The 19,090-nt window shown below is 46.6% G+C and overlaps 1 protein-coding gene across 10 annotated transcripts in view; it reads left to right on the top strand.

The window, feature by feature from the left end:
* The window catches only part of SH3KBP1 (SH3 domain containing kinase binding protein 1), a 328,530-nt gene that overhangs the window by 292,627 nt on the left and 16,813 nt on the right, over window positions 1-19,090 (top strand). For all 10 annotated transcript variants that reach the window (XM_078064415.1, XM_078064418.1, XM_078064411.1 and 7 more), the window contains one exon: window positions 3,043-3,128. In XM_078064415.1, coding sequence (XP_077920541.1) covers window positions 3,043-3,128 — 86 coding nt within the window. The remainder of the gene's footprint in view (window positions 1-3,042; window positions 3,129-19,090) is intronic.

A 19,090-nucleotide genomic window follows, 5' to 3' on the forward strand; every position in this document is an offset into this window, starting at 1 on the left:
GGGCACTTTTAACTTGTCTCTGTCCTTTGCCACTGTAACATCAGCCTTTGTCCTTCCTGTCATAATGTGTTTCTAAATATCATTTTCATGGCTGTATAAAAGTCCATCAAATATAGGTTAATAACCTGTTCCCCTCTTTATGAAAGAGTCTAGTTTCAGTTTTTATTTATTACAAATAACACTGTGGTAAACATATTGATCTTGCAAAACCCACTTGGGCATTTCAGGCAATTTCTTTAGCATAGCCTCCCAGAACTGGGCCAAAGCAGATGCCCATTTTAAATGCTATTGATATACACCCTATTCTTAGAAATTACTTCTTTTTACCCTGAACCATTCCCCAAAGGCTTTGTGGTAACTTTCCAAAATGCATCTACAAGAATAAAATAGTTGAGAGTGACAGTAAGGGGGCAAATAAAGGTAGAAAAGTAATACGGCCCAGGATAAGACAAGCATAATAATGAGCAGTAGGGTTCTCTACAGTCCATTCAAGATAGGCTCACAGTTGACTGGAAGCTTCTAGCTGTCAAATCAAAGAGGGACGTGGCAGCTGCAAGATTCATAGTTACCGAAATGCATGAATAAACCACATGTTCAGAAGCAGCCGAGCTGGCCTGTTCTGAGATACAGATCATTAACGGCTACATAAAGCTCCTTCTCCCACCAACACCCCCTCGGATTCTGTCCCCAGCCACCCCGCCAGAGTGTCACCTCAAACCAACTTTACCCTTGGCAAAAAAAAAAAAAAAGCCCAGTGGAATTAACTGGACTTTTGTTGCCTGAGTGACCTTTCTCCCTGGACAGAACACATGTTCTCATAGGTTTTGGTCCTTGGTGTGTTCCCAAAAGGACAGGACTGTCTGGCTCTAGGTATAATTTGAGTTGTGTTAGTTTGGAGAATGACAGCACCAAATCATTCTGGCTCCATAGTTAGAAAATAATAAGATCAGGAGCCCTCAAGAACTTTTCAAAATGAAAATGCTTTCCTACTAATAATGGTGCATTTCCAAAACATTTCATTCAGAAGGTTACATTCAAATTAGTAGCCACTGGGATCCTAACAATAAAATGTTTTGAAACAAATTTTCTCAGTCTCGATGCTCCTGTTGGCTTGGGGTCTGTCCGAGGGACTGTGCCCTGTGGGACCTGACCTTTGGGGGGGGGATGGAGAGGGGGTCTGCTACAGCAACCTGGCCTGAGGGGCCCCCACAGCCCTTGGAGGTGGGGCTGAGGTGGGAAATAAAGGCTCTGCTCTGAAGCTCAAGCTGCTTCCCCCTTCCAAGCACGGTAGTCCATGCTCTCCTTGAACTTTTACTTCAGCCAAGCTCTGAAAAGCCCGGAAAGTCTCATAATACCCACCCACAGTTTTAGAGCTGTGTTTTCTCTCGGTGGAGGTCAAGCCATTTGGCCCAGCCCCTATGCCCTGGAGTTCTTACCTCTGCCGGTCTTTGGTTGAGGGTGCTTGAGGTTATGCTTGAAGTTACAGGTCAGTCTTGTTTGTTCGGGAACTGACGGGGCCTTACCTCCTTCCACTGGGCCTTCTCCACCGTCACAAGGATCTGCGAGTCACGCTGAATGCTACTACCACCGCCCCTTCCGGAGTGAAGAAACCCAGGGGTCGGCCCTATCAAATCCCTCCCTTGTCGCCGGCTTTATGGGTCTCCTGCTGCAGCTGTCCTTCCATCCTGCATTACCTCCAAGAAACAGAACCCTCTAGTACTCAGTCCAGCAGTCTGACCTTTGCCTACCTTTCTGCTCTCACTACTCTCTGGGGACCTCAGGCTTCAGCCCAGGGAACTCTGGCCACACTGGGCACTCCCACCTCCTGTGGGGTCCTTGCTTAATCATGCCTCTTACTGATATGTCCTCTCCCCCTTTTCCTCCAAGGCCCAGCTGGAATGCCACCTCCTCTGTGTGCTCCTGGCCACACTACGCAGATCCCCTGCACTGACCCAGTCCTTTCTTCCCATAGGACTCCGATGTGCCCTTCCCTTACACAGCCTGTGCCGTGTGGACCTGTGTGTCTGTCTCTTTCCCGCAGTTAGACTGTGAGCCCCTCCAGAGTAGGAACTCCCTGGCTTGGCCCTCTCAATACCCCCTGCATGACAGGTATTTGACAGGCACTCCTTGAGTAACTCTGCTGCTCATTGTGTCGTTTGGCTTCAGGCCATGATGACTGCCAAGAGCCATGAGATGGATTATTTCTGTTGCTTTCCCAGAACAACTGCTTGGCTTCTCCCTCTCATTTTATGGGTGAGGATCTTTTCCTCTTTCACTACCATCACAGACCGCAGACAATCTCGTTCGGGGCTTACCCCCCTGAAAGGGTCTAGAGAACTGCCCTTTTAGAGGAATTTGGAGGAACCTTCTGTTCATGCACGAGTGGGCTGTTTCTCTCATCTCAGAGGCCTGTTCCCATCCCTCAGGGCTGTTCCTAGCCCAGGTGCCGAGAGAAGTCACTCATGTCCTGATGGGCATGGGGGCACCCACCCAAGAGCTGTCTAATTTTACAGGCCTGTGCCCCAGCGCCAGCTTTCAGGCTGCCAGATCTTAAACTCAACCCCTTGTGCCTGTCAACAGCCTGGCCGATGCCTCCGCCTCAGGCCAGAAAACCTCTTTCTCAAGGTTAAAAGTAGCCGACCTTTGACAAGCAGCATTGGCTAAATTCCTTGCTCCTTAAAAGGGAAGCTGCCGGTCATCATTTGCTGGTGCTTATTTGGCCATGGGGCGGGAGCAGGCCCCGCGTTGTACCCTGTGTACCAGCGGGAGGGTCAGCGGCTGAAGGTGTATTGCTGAAGAGTCATCATTAAAAGAGCCCTCTCTGAAAATGTGTGCTGGAGAGGTGGGCATCCAGTCTGTCGGCCGGTCTCACCGAGGCCCGTGTGGTTGGATAGGTCGTGGGCTCCCAGTGGCCCTCACGGGCGACGGTGCCGCCCACCCCACGCACAGCCTGCTCCTTAATGCGTGTGCAGCAAGAAAGCTGACACAATGACAAGGACACACACCAATTATGAAATGCCTGGACTTGTGTTTTTAATGTAGGGGTGACGGTCCCAAGATTGACTTGGTGGGCAGTTCGATTTCTGGCATCCTGGACAAGGACCTCTCGGATCGCAGTAATGACATTGGTGAGTAAGGAGAGTGTTCTGGCTTCTCTTTGCAAAATTTTAAAAGAACTGCAGAGTTTGGCTTGCCCCTTCGAGCAGCCTGATGAGAACTAACACAGCCATGTAAATGGAAGGCTAATAGCCCAAAGTCGGTTTTAGATGTCGCAGTTTTGTAAAGAAGGGGAAGTGATGGTGGTTTCCACAGTAAAACAGAATGCCTGGAATTGTTACTCTCCCTGACCTTAGGAGGAGAGCAGTCTAATGAAAAGAAGTGATGAATAAGCCTTTTGTAAAAGTGGGCATTAGCACTCATATTCATATTTTCCAGTGACTTATGTATTTAATGTAAAAAGGTGAATGGGTGAAAATGCAGAATGGCCGAGTTCATTGTAGTCACAGCACTCAGTGTTTTGAGTTTGAATTTAAAATGAGCTCTGGCGTGATAATTGCCACTTAGTTAAGAACATGGGTGAGTTTTTCAAAGGTCAAGATAGCAGTGTGATAAAGGGGAAGGTAGCTAAAGTCTCTGTGGGGAAACAAGTGGGAGGGTCTTTTGGGTGTGTGCGTGGGTGGCACGAGGTCGCCTGTGTGCTGGTTGAGGCCACTGTTGGTCTGACTCAGGTGACAGCCCTTTTAAGAAGTCTAGATTCGGTCAGGAAACAAACTGAGGGTTGCTGGAGTGGTGGGGGGGTGGGAGGGATGGGGTGGCTGGGTGATAGACAATGGGGAGGGTATGTGCTATGCTGAGCGCTGTGAATTGTGTAAGACTGATGAATCACAGACCGGTACCTCTGAAGCAAATAATACATTATATGTTTAAAAAAAAAAAAAAAAGCAGGAGGGGAAGAATGAAGGGGGGGAATCGGAGGGGGAGACGAACCATGAGAGACGATGGACTCTGAAAAACAAACTGAGGGTTCTAGGGAGGGGGGTGGGGGGATGGGTTAGCCTGGTGATGGGTATTAAAGAGGGCACGTTCTGCATGGAGCACTGGGTGTTATACACAAACAATGAATCATGGAACACTACGTCAAAAACTAATGATGTAATGTATGGTGATTAACATAACATAATAATAAAAAAAAAGAAGTCTAGATTCAGGGACTAAATTTTTTTTTAGCTTTACATCTTTTATTTGTACCTATCATGGTTATAATATTCTACATAATAGGGCTACATTTTGGAATTTGCCTTTTTTAATTAAATTTTTTTACCTTGAAATAATTAGAGATTTACATGCAGTTGTAAGAAGTAATACAGAGAGAACTACATACCCTTGACCCCTTTTCTCTCAGTGGTAGTGTCATAATGAAACTACAGTGTGAGATCATAACCAGGATGTTGACATGGACATGTCCAGTGAGTTCCCTAGTTTTACTAGTACTTGTGTGTCTTTAGTTCTTTGCAGTTTTGTCACCTGGGTAGATCTGTGTATCTACCACCTCGGTCAAGATGCAGAACATTCCATCGCTACCAGGATTTCCCCCCCCGCCGGGTTGCACTTTTATAACCATACCCATGTCCCCCCTGCCCCCCACCCCTTCCCGGACCCCTGGCAGCCACTCTCAGAGACTGATTTGACATGGAAGATTTCTAGCACCTTCTGCATTGGCTACTCCGTTTAGAAACAAACGTCTGACCATTGGCAGGCCCAGAAGAGGCACTGAGTGCCTAACGTGAGCATTCTTGTCACCTGGGGTTACTCCTCTTTGGGGTGCCGTGTTTTTTCCCAAACCTGCTAATAGAGTTGCATCTTTACAACTGCTGACTTGCAGTCTCTGGTCTGATCTTGTGAAGACTTGGTGGCAGGATGTGTCCTTGTGACCGTAAACACCAAAAATATTTGCTCTGTCTCCAGAGACTGTTTTACATCCCTAACCTTTGAGAAGCCCAGTCAGGAAGCAGGACCGAGGGCTTCTGACAGCTTGGGCTGATGGAATAATAATAGAAATGCTGGCCCGCTAGAGCTTTTGACCTGGTTAAAGGGCAGAGCAGAGCAGGGCAGTGATTGGCTATGAATGAGAAGGAGTCATCAGAATGAGCCTGATGAAGTTCTGGTCTTGCCACTGTGGTTTAGCATTCGGGCCCACATTTTAAGGCAGGATGGCCAGTTGGTGAAGTGGCAGAGAAGGTAATGTGGGACCCTTCACAGGAAGGGAGGTGTTCTCCTTCTCCAGAATATTCTCCAGAATACACAGGGCTGTGCCTTGCCTTGCCTGGGAAGAGCATTGGCCTTTGGCCCTTGTTTTCTTTGGGTCTGGAGATGACTCGGGTGGCTCTCACTGAATTTCATATTTCTCAGTCTGACAAGCTAGTTTGGAAATGTTGGGGTTGATCGAAGTGGGTTAATCTATGGAAGCTCTTCATACATGGAAACTGAGCACCTGTTGTATCTATTTGGGAGCCCAGAAAGAGCTGCTGAGGCTTAGTTTGCTCTCATTTTACCAAGAAGATGTTAATCCCAGAAGGCTGTAATTCCTCAAGCTAATTATGTAATGCATATTATTTGCATTGCAAGAAATGATGATCGGGGGCCATGTAATCAGCTGCTAAATACTTGAGTATCTACTCAAGGGCAAGGCCGAATGGATACCAAGGGCCTCACCCATAGGCCCTGCCTTCCAGCAGCTTCATGTCTCTTTGGGCCGCTTGGACGGCAAATGGAAAGTGAGGTGACACCAACGGACTGTCTCCCTGACCACTGAGTGGTAGAAAGTAATGCAGGTCAGAGTTGGGAATGCTCCTTGGTGCCCAGAGTGCTAGGGCAGGCTCCGTGAGGTGGGGGGGGTGGGGGGGCAGACGTATCTGGATCTAGAAGTTGGATTCACTGAGGCAGAGGCAGGCAAGGAGATCCCGTGGGGAGTGCTGATAACTGGTCATAGATCAGCCTGGCCATAGGAGAGCTTCCTGCCGGCATGGAGGGGAGCTGCCCTGCAGATGGAGGTCTGGGCAGGATTCGGTAGGAGAGGGATGCATCCGTAATTTATTCGGTAGGCAGTGGGTTGACACTGAAGTGACAGGATCAGGTCTAAGCATTCAGATAATAACTGATGGAGCTCTGTGGGACCAATCAGATGAAGGAAAGACGGGTGTCGAGTAGTCAGGTTATTTGATAGTGTGGGTGAGAGGCAGTTAAGAGAGAGCCCGCATTAAGCTGCACCACAGGATGGCGAAAGAAGGACTAGATGTGGAAGCAGCAAAGCAAACCAAGTGTTGCCAGGCCTCAGGCACTGACTGGACTTGGGAGCAGGGCTTTGTCAGCTGTGAGGTTTTAGCGTTAGGGGAAAAAATGACTTGGGTAGAAATAAGCACGTCTGGGGGAGGAACTGGTTTAGGGGGAAATGTGGATTTATTTAAGCGTGTTGACTCTGAGATCTGGTCAGATGGCCCCGTGTCTGTGCTGGATGAGGCGGAAGCCAGAAGGTCGAGGCTGGGGAGGGCCAGGGTTGTAGAGGCCAGCGGGGATTGCGGGTAGAGATTAGGACCTTCCAGGAGACCTAACGCAGGGCTGGCACCTGCTGACCCGTGCGTGAGTGCGGACTGCTGCCTCCAGGCCTGGAAAGCTTCAGTAATTTACACCGGCTCTCCCCACTGCAGCTTCTTTACTGAGGAAGGAAACTAGCATCTCTCCCAACTTGCTCACCTTGTCTTCCAGAGTTCGGCAAAATCGCTGGATGGGCTGCACAATGATAGAAATGTTTGTTATCAATGCTGTTGTTTGCTTCGAAGGGATAGTTAAGTCAGGAAGATAAGTAAAGTCCTTAGCATGAGAAAAGAGAAAGAAGGCCCTCAGCTTGAAGACCAGACCATGCACAAAGTCCCCGTCTAAGGGAAAAGAGGAATCTGGCAACTTCTTAGTTCAGAGGCCAAGGGAGGAAAGGATTTTAAGCAGAATGTCATTAGGCCCAAAGGTGGAAATGCTCTTGCAGGTGGGTTGGTCAAGGAAAATAGGACACTACTGTGGAGGGGCTGGCCCCCTACAGGGCTGCTTTGTGTCTCTGCTTTTGGAGCATTTGTTCATTGCTTTGAATTAAGAAGGAAATTATTTGTACCAGAATGTTTTGTTAGTGATTCAGACAATTGAAGCTGTCCAAATGTGGGCTGCAGTGAATAGCCGAACACAGCCCTGAAAGCCAGTAGAAATCATCAGTGTTAGCTATAAATAAATCTGTTTCCTCTTAATAAAGCTATAATTTTAAATTATTATAATATTGAATTAGAGAACATGGCTTTTTCAGATCTCGTGTGGGCAGCTACCAGCATCTGTCAGCCCACAGTAATTTAGAATGGAATCAGTTGGTCCAAAATGAAGTTGTTGATGTCGGTTTGAGATACTGTGTATCAAACTACACCGCCATATTTCAAGTAACATAATAGGAAACGTGGATGAGCTCCAGAGCAGGCCTGTGCATGAATAGAAATGAAAATTAAATTGTCCAGTTTTCTCTTGCTGATGGAAGAAGAATCTCCGCTTCGATTGAATGGGAGATTATAGGCCGAGGAGTCAAGTGCCATAACATTTACTTTTATTATGCCATATATTGTAGTTCCCATGGCATGTGGGGATTTATTATTACACTTTGGTACTGCGGAGATTTTCCGACTCTTTCCCACTAAAGCACAGAGATAGCAGCGGGCCCCCCAGGTGGGAAGCCGCCTGGGAACTAAGCCATCTAGATGCAACTGATTGACTTAGAAACAACTCTTCTCCTTTCTCCTCTGTTGCTTGCCTTCGTTGATCGGCGTTCTCCATTCTATTCAGATCCCATCCCACTTGCCCCACTTCCATCCCTTTACGTGGCCATCACCCCCTCTTCACGTGGGGAAGCTGGGAATTTCTCCTCCGTCTTCCCAACCTGATCCAGATACGCACTTGACATTGCAGTCAATGTCAGGGGCCAGGGGTTGCTAGCTTTAAAGTCGATGGACTTAGGACATGGAACTGGTTTGGGAGATATGAGTCTAACTTCTTCTTGTCCTCAGATCTCTCACAGATGCCTCCTGGCCTGTGGTTCATTTGGACCAGGAAATGCAAAAGCACTTCCCTACTGACAAACTGGGAATGCTAGTAAGAGCTCATTGATTTGGGATCCTGGAAAGGTTCTGAACCTGGATTGTGGTAATGGTTACACAACTCCGTAAATTTACTAAAAATTATTAGGTTGTACGCTTAACATGGGTGAATTTTATGATATACAAATTATACCTCAATAAAGCTGTTAAACGCAGCTCTGGCCCCTATCCAGGAACACAGGTCACGATTACACACCAACTTATATCAGGACTATTTGAGAAGCAATATGCGTGTCTCCAGTGTGATGACGAAAAGCAAAAGAGATTAGGCTTTGTAGGGTCATGTGCTTTATACCAAGGAAGTGAAATACCTTAAACTTCGGGTGGATGGATCTTGAACCCAGTCAGCCCTCTGAGCATTTTTGGTGTCCTCCCTGCACTTCGGGACCCTCGGCCTTGGCTCCAGTTCATTCAGAAGAGGGTCTGTGCTGGACTTCTCCCTGCAGTGTCCCCGTGTGGCTCCCCACCTCTCACCTAAGATCATTAGGACTCAACAGTCTAGGTTTGTACTAAGTAAGTGAGGTCAAGCTGGCAACCAGCACTGATTTCAAAATCACCTCGCAGTCCTAGAGGAGATGGGCTGATGGAAAGTCCTTGTCCTTCTCGGCACTTCCAAGAGTCCGGTCCCAGATATATACGGAGGGTGTTCGCTGACAGACGTTTGCAGTTAGAAACATCAGGCCACACCCAAACCAAGGCACTTAGCCCTACCTGCTCAGCCGCCACCAGGGCAGTCCCAGTCTTCGGCAGCCTGTTGGTCGCCCGCCTCAACGTTCAGGGCCCCTGCAGCCTTTCTTCAGCGCAGTGGCTTGAGTGTCTCTGCTTTTGCTATATGCTGAGACCAATGGCAGCTTGAAGAATGCAAATGCGGAGGGACACCCAGTGGGGGCAAAGTAGTCTTCTGCACTGTGCTTAACCGAGGCCTCAGGGCTGCGAATGAATGTGGAAGCAAGAAGGGAACAGGTGACGGGCAGTCCCAGCTTGCACATGGCCTTTATTCGGCCTGCAGTGCCCTCTGCCTGCTGGCCGTGGGCTCACAGATTGGCAGAGCCCAGCTCTGTCTTCCGTTTGCCTTGTAAATATCCAGAGGGATCTATGACCTGCCAGAAAACCACGCTCAGGTACCCCTTTGTCACGCTAAAAGCATTATAGACAAAACTACACCTTATTAAGGAGCAAATTTGAGTTATCAAACTCCCTTCTCTAGCCATGGGCCCTTGTTAAGGCCTGATGTGGACACCTCGGCCCAGACCACCTCCCGCTACCTCGGATTCATTAAATGAGAAAAGTGATGAGCACTTAGGAGTGAGGCTGGTGGGCCCCATTAGAGGGTAATTGGATCTGGTGGTGACAAGCTAAGGATGAGGTGTCAGTGAACAGGGAGCCCTGATTTAGAGCCGGAGAAGCCGCTTTATTTAGCTGCGTGGTGACCCGCAATGGCGCCCCCCACCTCCCCACGCTTGAGTCATCTCTCCCTGAGGTTGTTCGTGTTCTTTGGAATTCAAAGACTCACACACACAAAAAAGGCTTTTAATGTGAGGGACTGCTGACTTTCATTTTACTAATTAAGGACATTTTAAAAACCAAATGCCATCGCCGGGTAGGAATAATCTCCGGTTTTAAAAATCGGACAATTTTAGCTGACTGGGAGCCTCACAATGTTGACTTTCTTTTCCTTGGCACTTTATAGACAGGTGGTAGCTTTGTCATGGATGCACACCAGTTCTTGGGGAGGCTTCTGGAAATTACAGGTCCAGCACAGATGTGCAAAAATGAGGGTCTGGGGAGAGAAATGTCGGGGGCAAACAAAAGGCCCCAGAGAAAGGCAGGTGTTCAAGCATGAGTGAAAACTCACTACTGCCCAGAAATGTACAATTAGCAGATTAATTTTTTATGGAGTTACAATTATTTGGGTTTTTTTTTTTCAAATCACTCACGCAATGTCAGATTTTAAAGGGCACTTTATTTTTTTTAAAGATTTATTTATTTATTTGAGAAAGAGAGAGAGACAGCATGAGCAGGAGGAGCAGAGAGAGAGGGAGAAGGAAAGAAGCAGACTCCCCCACTGATGGGGGAGCCCGATGCGGGGCTTGATCCCAGGACCCCAAGATCGTGACCTGAGCCCAGACCCAGAGTCAGCCACTCAACCAACTGAGCCATGCAGGTGCCCCTAAAAGGCACTTTAAATGCTTCATACCTCTGTCCTCTTCCTTCCCCAAGGCTGGAGAATGGAGGCCTCCAGTTCTAGAGGCACCTGTCCCTCCCAGTGTGGTAACAAGCACACTGGGCTTCAGACAGAAGGTCTTTCCTCCTTGAGTTTTTTTACTTGGCATTTAATTTTGGGTTCTGTGTAACTCTAGGCATTAGTATGTTGTTGTTTCAAACACAAAAATTTTCTTTTATGAGTGTCTGATTGCTCCTCTTTTCTCTCAGTAAAGTGCTGTTGAATGAGATGAAATGCCCTGTTCCTCTGCTCCCTGAAAGGAGACTTGCCCTCCGGACGCACACCCCGCTCTAGCAGACCGTCCAGCATGGCGTGCACCTCTTTGGGTCCTGGGTTTTTTTGTTTGTTTGTTTTGAGTAGAGTTGACACACAATATTACATTAGTTTCAGGTGTGGATATTGGTTTTTCATCTTTAAACCAGGGGCTTGGAGGAAATGATCAAAGGGGCCCAGTTCGACCTCACAGGCTTGTCTGTCTGGCTCTGTTTCTTTTAGCTGAGTTTTCTGGACATTAAGAAAATGCTTTTTTTTTGTAACTTCTGATTCCTCTTTTCGAGCCCCATGTCAGGCTCCCTGCTCAGCGAGGAGTCTGCTTCTCCCTCTGCCGCTCCCCACCATTCATGCTCTCTCTCGCTCTCTCTCTCTCTCTATCAAATAAATAAAATCTCTAAAAAATAATAAATAAAATATTTGCTGGCCAAATGGAAGTTTAAGTAATTAACAATTATGGGCATAACAGTTAAGGCATCACCTTTTATAAAGTTTTTTAAATTATTCACCTTTTAAAAAATGTATCACAATTTTTGAAAAATATAAATGGGTAGGCTGTTTGACATCCTAAATAAATTTGACCTCATACAGCAAACCCTTATACAGAGACAAGATCATCCCGCAGAGTCACCGAGGAAAGTGTGGGGTGTTAGAGAAACCATGGGTTCTCAGGTTAGGCATGCTTGGATTCGAATTATAGCTCTGCAAGTTCCAGGTTGAGTGACTCTGAGCTCCACTTTCCTCTGGCGTATGACAGGGTTAGTAATGCCCACCTGCCTTAGACGGTTGTTGTAAAATGTAGACCTGATGATTTGAAGTGGCGGACACAAAACAGGGGCTTTCTCAGTGGTAGTTCGTGTAGCTATAGTCAGACAGAGGTGAAGAACCAGGTATCAACCTACGTTCTTACCATGACTACTGTTATTGGAAAGTAGGAAAGTTCTTGAACACATAACATAAATCAGCGGACTGAAATTCCATAGCTGCATCTGAAATCATTTCATATATGATCTACTCAGTTGTATTTTTATTTTAAAGAACTTCTCCCCACCGCCCAGTTACAAAGGGAATAGGTACTTTAAAAAAAAAAAAAAAAAAAGGGACTAATGCAAAAAGGTAGAAAGTGAAAGTCCCCTTGGGGACTTTCGGGTCTCAACCTCTCTTTGAGATAATCATTGTTAATTTGTTGTACACACTTTTAGAAGTCTTCCCATGATTGGGTAGATGGATGAATTTTTTAAAATGTGATCATGTTGCATGTACCATTAGGGTCCACAGTGGGTTTTTTGAAGTAAATAATGTATGTTTGACATCTTTCCACATAAGTCACATAGGTCAACCTTATACTTTTAACGTCAACATAATATTCCATGGTATGATTCTAGCATAACCAGCTTGCTCAGAGCAATGCTGCGAAGAGCAGCCTAGGACGATGATCTATAGACAGGGATACCTGCACCTTGGGGGGCCATGGAGACTCCCCAGGCCATGGATAGTGCCTCATTTCTTATGTGCTCTTTCTTCAAATTCCTCTCCTGGGAGACCCACTGGCAGCCTGCTTCTCCCCTCCCACTCCCCTTTCCCAGTGACCCGATCCCAACTTACACAACATAGCCAATCTCTTGCCCACTCCACAGGTATGCAAACCCCTGCAGCAAACTGAGAGACACTTCCAAGATTGGTGTTGGACTTGAGAAATTGAGTGACTTTATTGACTGGACAAAAAAATCCATTTACAAGTTGGTTGGTTTCTAATTCTTTGCTTCCAACAAAATTGAAGGAGGCACCGACTGAGTTGTTCATTGATAGGTTGTTCATAATAGTTCTTGGTGATGCTAGACCACTGTCTGATTTTTGCCATATAACTTGGAAAGAGTTCAAAGAATTGAGTGACATTGTGATAACAAAATTCTTTCCATTCCCATATACTTCTATTTATGTGAACAAAGTTTCTTGGCACTTATATCTACAAAATGAAAAATAGGAATAGAATCAGTACCAAACCACGTCATTCTCATGTTAAGTAATAATCATACACATGTGCCTAAAGTTATTTGGGGGGAAGGCCCAATAAGATTCCCCTCTTTTATGCCAACAGATTATCAAAATGTGTGGTATGTGTGTATACATTTGCTTTGATCATCTATAAACTACTGCTAATTGTAATAGTAACTCCTTCCAGAAGAAAAATCATTACACTTAGAACCTTATGATTTCAGGAACTTAAGAAATCATAAATTTCTATTTATAACCATGTTTTTATAGAAGAAAAAAGTAATGAACAAAAGACAAAATTAACAAAAGTACAAAAATACATTACATTAGAGTAAAATCCAGCAGTATGACAGAAATACAAATTCAGAGAGAGAAAGGGGTGGTACAGAATTTCCAACTGCTAAAGAAAAGCTTATTCATGATTTTTAATTTTTTTTATTTTTTTAAGAGATGTTATTTATTTATTTGACAGAGAGAGACACAGTGAGAGAGGGAACACAAGCGGGGGAGCGGGAGAAGGAGAAGCAGGCTTCCCACTGAGCAGGGAGCCCAATGCGGGGCTCAATCCCAGGACCCTGGGATCATGACCTGAGCCGAAGGCAGACGCTTAACGACTGAGCCACCCAGGCGCCCTTATTCATGATTTTTTAAAGATTTATTTATTTTATTTGAGGGAGAGAGAGAGAGCACGGGGGGAAGGAGCAGAGGGAGAGGGAGAGAGAGTCTCAAGCAGACTCCACGCTGAGCGCAGAGCCCATCATGGGACTTGATCTTATGACCCTGAGATCACGACCTGAACCGAAACCGAGAGTTGGATGCCTGACTGACTGTGTTACCCAGGCGCCCCAGCTTATTCGGGATTGTTTAAGATGGATGACAGTGGTTGTTAAACTGCTATGGTATTCAAATGTATGTTGAATATATTTAAGAGAGCAAAATAATAGTTATATTTTATTTTATTTTTTATTTTTTTTAAAGATTTTATTTATTTATTTGACAGAGAGATAGCGAGAGCAGGAACACAAGCAGGGGGAGTGAGAGGAGAAGCAGGCTTCCCGCTGAGCAGGGAGCCCGATGCGGGGCTCGATCCCAGGACCCTGGGATCATGACCTGAGCCGAAGGCAGACGCTTAACGACTGAGCCACCCAGGCGCCCCTAGTTATATTTTAAAGTATAGCAGAAATTACATCTTTTGTGACAAAAACTTATGTCAAATTTTAGATGTCAACTTAAGATGCATAAGGGGGCACATGGGTTTTCAAAATTATTTTAGGAGGCACACTAGTAAAACAGTTTGAAGACCACTGGCATCATAAATAAATGTATTGTTCTACACTTACATAGACATTTCTTTTTTTAAGATTTTATTTATTTATTTGAGAGAGAGAGTGAGTGAGAGAGAGAGCACAAGCCAGGGGGAGAGGCCGAAGGAGAAGCAGACTCCCCACCGAGCAGGGAGCCCCACGTGGGGCTCACTCGATCCCAGGACCCTGGGATCATAACCTGAGCCGAAGGCAGACGCTTAACCAACTGAGCCACGCAGGTGCCCCAACATAAACATTTCTGTGGATCAGTTTCTAGAAGTGGACTAGTAGTGTATACATTGGCATTTTGTGATAGGTATTGCCGAATGGCATTACGAAAAGGCTGTGCCAATTTACATTCCTGTAATAACAGCATAACCACTATTTCCAGTAAATACATTATTTCCTAAACTATTTTGCCTAACAATTTCGGGCCTGTAGTAAGCAATTTTTAAAGGAAAGCAAATCTGAAAAGTTACTTTTCCCCACTTTTCGTTGCTTGCTATCAATCCCTGTGAAGCACTTTACCTCTCTTCAGTGCTACATTTCAGTAAGTCATGCCCCCCTTCCCTTACTGCTTCTCCAGATTTAAATTAGGTTCCCATGCTATCATTGCTAATTTCATCTTTTACCTTTCTTTCATAGTAGCTAGCAGAATTTGTAATGATATGTATAAAAATCCATTGCTCTTGGGGGCTCTACGCTCTGTGAGGCAGGGACCATGGCTATTTGTTCACCCCCATATCCCCCCATGCCTAGCCCAGAGCCTGGATTGTAGGGATCACTTAGTAACTACGCACAGAATGAATAGACTGAGCATAAATGAGGCGAAATGCCAGTACCATGATGTAGGGTCATGGTAGAGATCGTTGCCACTAGTCACACGTGGCTATTTACGTTTAATTTATTTTAAGTAGTCACACTTAGCCAGATTGCGTGTGCTCAGCAGCCGCGTGAGGCCAGGATCGTACAGACACAGCAGGTTTCCGTCATCACGGCAAGTTTGAATGGATAGTGCTGATAGAGAGCGATTGTACTTTCATTCTGCTAACTGTAGTTATGCTTGGCACACGGTAGGTACTTAATAAGTATTTGATTAAGTGAATGAGCAAATAAACTCCTTATCTCCCTCTCTTACTCTTCAGCTACAAGTTCCCATGTACAAGTTACTTTGTACTGAATAGCTAAACAGCCTGGTTTAACTTGCCTAACACCTTACATTTCTTACCAGAGATTTCCCTAAGGAAGCCAGTCCCTTTTTCTGTCTACTTAAAAACACATTGGAATAAATACATATTTTTTAAGTAGGCTCCATGCTGGGTGTGGAGCCCAACCCTGGACCTGAACTCACGACCCTGAGATCAAGACCTGAGCTGAGATCAAGAGTCAGGCGCCTAACTGACTGAGCCACCCAGGCACCCCCCAAAACACGTTGGAATAAAATAGAACGAAGGCAGCTTATTATCAGAGCGTAGAGGGGTTTCTTCACACACACAATATTATATTCCTAGTATACATTCCTATTACATTCCTAGTATCTTTTCTTGTTCTTGATGTAGAAACAATTCTCCAAATCGATTAAATGAGAGGTAAGGTGAAATGTTCCTGCTGTCTGTTCAGTGCTCTATAGTGGAAGGAATTACATAGACATGAATCTGAAGGTGGGCCCTGTCACTTTCTGGTTGTGACCTTGACCAGTTTGTCTAAACTCTGACCCTCTGTCTGTCTCCCTTTATGGAAAAGAGTAGCCTACCCAGCATGGGTTTTGTGCAGGTTAAGTGAGCATGCGTGTGTGAAGTGTCATGTAGTGGGCTGGCCGCACAGTGGCTCAGACCTGTTTATCCTCAGTGCTTGTCTTACACACTTCACACCTGGATCACAAATGAAAACACAGCAGCTGATCTGCTATATCCTTCCACATTTTTGAGGGTTTATTTTCCTATAGAATCTAATCGTTCCTTAAATGAGAATTTTTCAGTTGGTGACTCAGCTAACATAGGTGTTCATTTGACCCCTACTAAAGGGCCCATCTTTGTCATCTGCATAGATTTTCCACACTAGTCACATGATTTACATGCAGGGTGAGACTTCCTGTCCAGATTGCCTTCAGATGATTCTTCACTGTGGAGAAGGGACCTACAGCCCTGTGGGGTTAGGCTTTAATCATCTTAAATCTTAAAAAAGAAAAAGAAAGAAAGAGAGAGAGAGGGAGGGAGGAAGGGAGGAAGGCAGGAAGGAAGGAAGGAAGGAAAGAGAAAAAAAGGTGCTTTGTTTTATTCTTTTAATTTAGCCTTGCTCTTAGATCTCTGTTCTCAAATCTCACAGCTCCAGCAATGGTATATAAAAGCAAAATTCTACCTAATGATTTGAAAGTTTTCATATAATTTCTCATTTACAAAAGAATAACCCTGCAAAGCTGATAGCTCAGATAATTCTCCCATTTTTTTTCCCTGTGGTAGAAAAACTGAAGCCCAGAAAGGTTGTTTGTTCGTTTATTCAATAATCATTTATTAAATACCCATCAGAAGCCAGGAATGATGTTAGGCCTGGGGAAAACACAGATAAAAGCCATAGCTTCTTTCCTGCCTGCTGGGGAGACAGATAAGTCAACAAGGAATGTCAGGGTGCTGAATGCTGAGATTGGAGTGGTGGGTGAGTAGGGGAGCACCCAGGCCAGGTTTTAGGGTGCGGTCTGGCTTCTTGGAAGAGGTCCTGGTCGCTAAGCAAAGCCTTGATGGCCACAGAGGAAAGGGGAGAGGAGGGGAGGGAAGTCACGCAAGGGACAGAGACAGAGGTGGGCACCAGCCATACTGCAAGGGCCTTGGCCACGCTAAGTCACCAGGATTTCCTGGGAACTTGGGAGGGATTTTAAGCAGAGAAGGGGGACATACTCAGATCTTCACCTCACACGTGTCTCTGGGGGCTGCCCACGGAGTGGTACCACGTTGGGAGTGAGAAATCCATTATAGCCTTTCTAGGCCTGTAGTCTGCAAGGAGCCCCGCCAGCCGTGATGGTCCTTGACAGTGACGTGTAGGAGAAAGGATGACTGCCTGAGATCCTGGGAGGTAGTGACATTGCTGCGCTTCAGCTGCAGGCAACTTCTGCTCTAGGACTCTTTCTCCAGCCCAGAGCAATGAGCTACAAGGAATAAACAGCCATTTGAGAGCTTGCAAACAGTTCCTTTGGTGACAACAGGCATGTCTCAGACTTTTAAATGTTTCTCTTCTGCGCTCTCAATGGATGTGTTGTAGGTTACCTGTGGTCACTGGTACCATCCCTCCCATCCGTGGAAAATAAGCCCACATTTTCTAATTGAACTAAGCAGGCTGTGACTGCAGTTGATGGAAAATGGGCCACTGTGTGTACCACAAAGAGTCAGACGCCCTTTCCAGGCTGGCTCCGTGTCCAGCATAAATTATCCCCGTATGTCTGCCGAGGGTTCATCTTTCAAGTATGAGAGAAGCCAAGAACCTCTCATCCTTATGAAACTAACTTTTAAAAAAATACCCAACATTTGCCAGCTCAATAGTTTTGGATTGGCTTGTGAGCATTAAAACCATTTTTTTTTACTAAGAGGAAAAATTCCCAGCCAGGCTGAGAAAGCTTATATCAAGTTTCAGCCTGATTCATTTCAAAAACCATCGTGAAAATTGGGACATTTTCTTCACACCACAATAAGTTAGTCATGGAAAGTCTGCCTTCATGGCAGCTACCAGGGCTGCAGTCACGAGAGCATGCTCTGTGGCTCCCGAGGTTTCTGTTGCAGGTCAGCAGATCCCCTCCCCCCCCCCCCCCCCCCGTTAGAAAGCAGAAGTGCATCACAGTTGGGGCTCTGAGGTTCCCTTTGCAGCAAGTGACCTCATACTTGGTGTGGCTCTTTCTTTCTGGAAGTTTAATGTTGTTGTTGTTTCCAAAAAGTGCTTTTTACAAGCTTAAACCTGGAAAGTTCCACGTAGCTGGATGTGCATGAAGAGGTTAAAAGAGTGGCTCCCCCTCCAGGACTCCGGCTGTCCTCTTACTCTGTTTTTTTTTTTTTTTTTTTTTTGACAGTGAGAGAGGGAACACAAGCCAGGGGAGTGGGAGAGGGAGAAGCAGGCCTCCCGCTGAGCAGGGAGCCCGATGCGGGGCTCGATCCCAGGGCCCCGGAATCATGACCTGAGCCGAAGGCAGACGCTTAATGACTGAGCCACCCAGGCGTGCCGGTCCTCTTACTCTTGAGTGACAAGGGCGGACGAGGCAGTCTTCTGGGCCATCTGTCATTCTGTTGAGGAGATGCCGGCGAGGGGTGGCCAGCCTTCAACGTGTCCAGGTGTTTTTAGTGTAGACCTCAGCCAGTGAAACGAAAGGGGCCAGCCAAGTGTCCTCTGCACCCACAGCGCAGAATGCTGCCTCCCGCCCCGCAGCGGCCGCCTCGTGCCCCATCAGTAGGCGCCTCTGGAAGGGTCACTCCTGGAATCAGAGTTCCTTCTTGGGATGGGTTATTCACGTGTTGGCTAGTTCATTCGTTCACCTGTTCCTTCATCCACAGAATAGTAAGCAGGTTTTTGCCAGGAACGTGCTAGACTTTGAGAGCACAAAGATGGGCTCCTGTCCTCTTGGGGCTCACGGTCTAAGTGCGGAAGACACACGCCGCGCCTCTGAGTCATTCTGAAAGTGTAACTTATTACAGACGACCTCACGTGTTGTCACACCCTCAGCTCCCAGGTGGACTCCATGATTTTAGTGGGCCCTGGGGGCTGGGTGGGGAGCAAAGATGGAGTCCTCCCTGGAGCCCTGCAGAAGTTTCCTGGGTGTGACCTTGTCTGTCCCTACACGCCAGTGGGCATGCTGAGTCCGTGGGGGGTGGGGGGGACTGAGGCTGTCCCATCCACTCCCCTTGCTCCCCACACCCTTCTTCCACCCCAGTCTGCATGCTGGGTCACCTCACGGCTGCCTTCTCATTCCCGCTGCCGCGTTTCTGACTTGTCCCCAATCCCCAGAGCCTTCGGTCGCCACTTTGATCAGCTGCCCCGCACCTCTGCTGCCCCACACACCAGGTCAGCACTGCCCGGCCCGGCCTTGGAGGAGCGCTGTGCTGCTGAGCCTTGCTCCTGACAGCTCGCCTGGGCAGGCCGTC

The sequence above is a fragment of the Halichoerus grypus genome, chromosome X, assembly GCF_964656455.1.
Source record: "Halichoerus grypus chromosome X, mHalGry1.hap1.1, whole genome shotgun sequence".
Taxonomy (NCBI): domain Eukaryota; kingdom Metazoa; phylum Chordata; class Mammalia; order Carnivora; family Phocidae; genus Halichoerus; species Halichoerus grypus.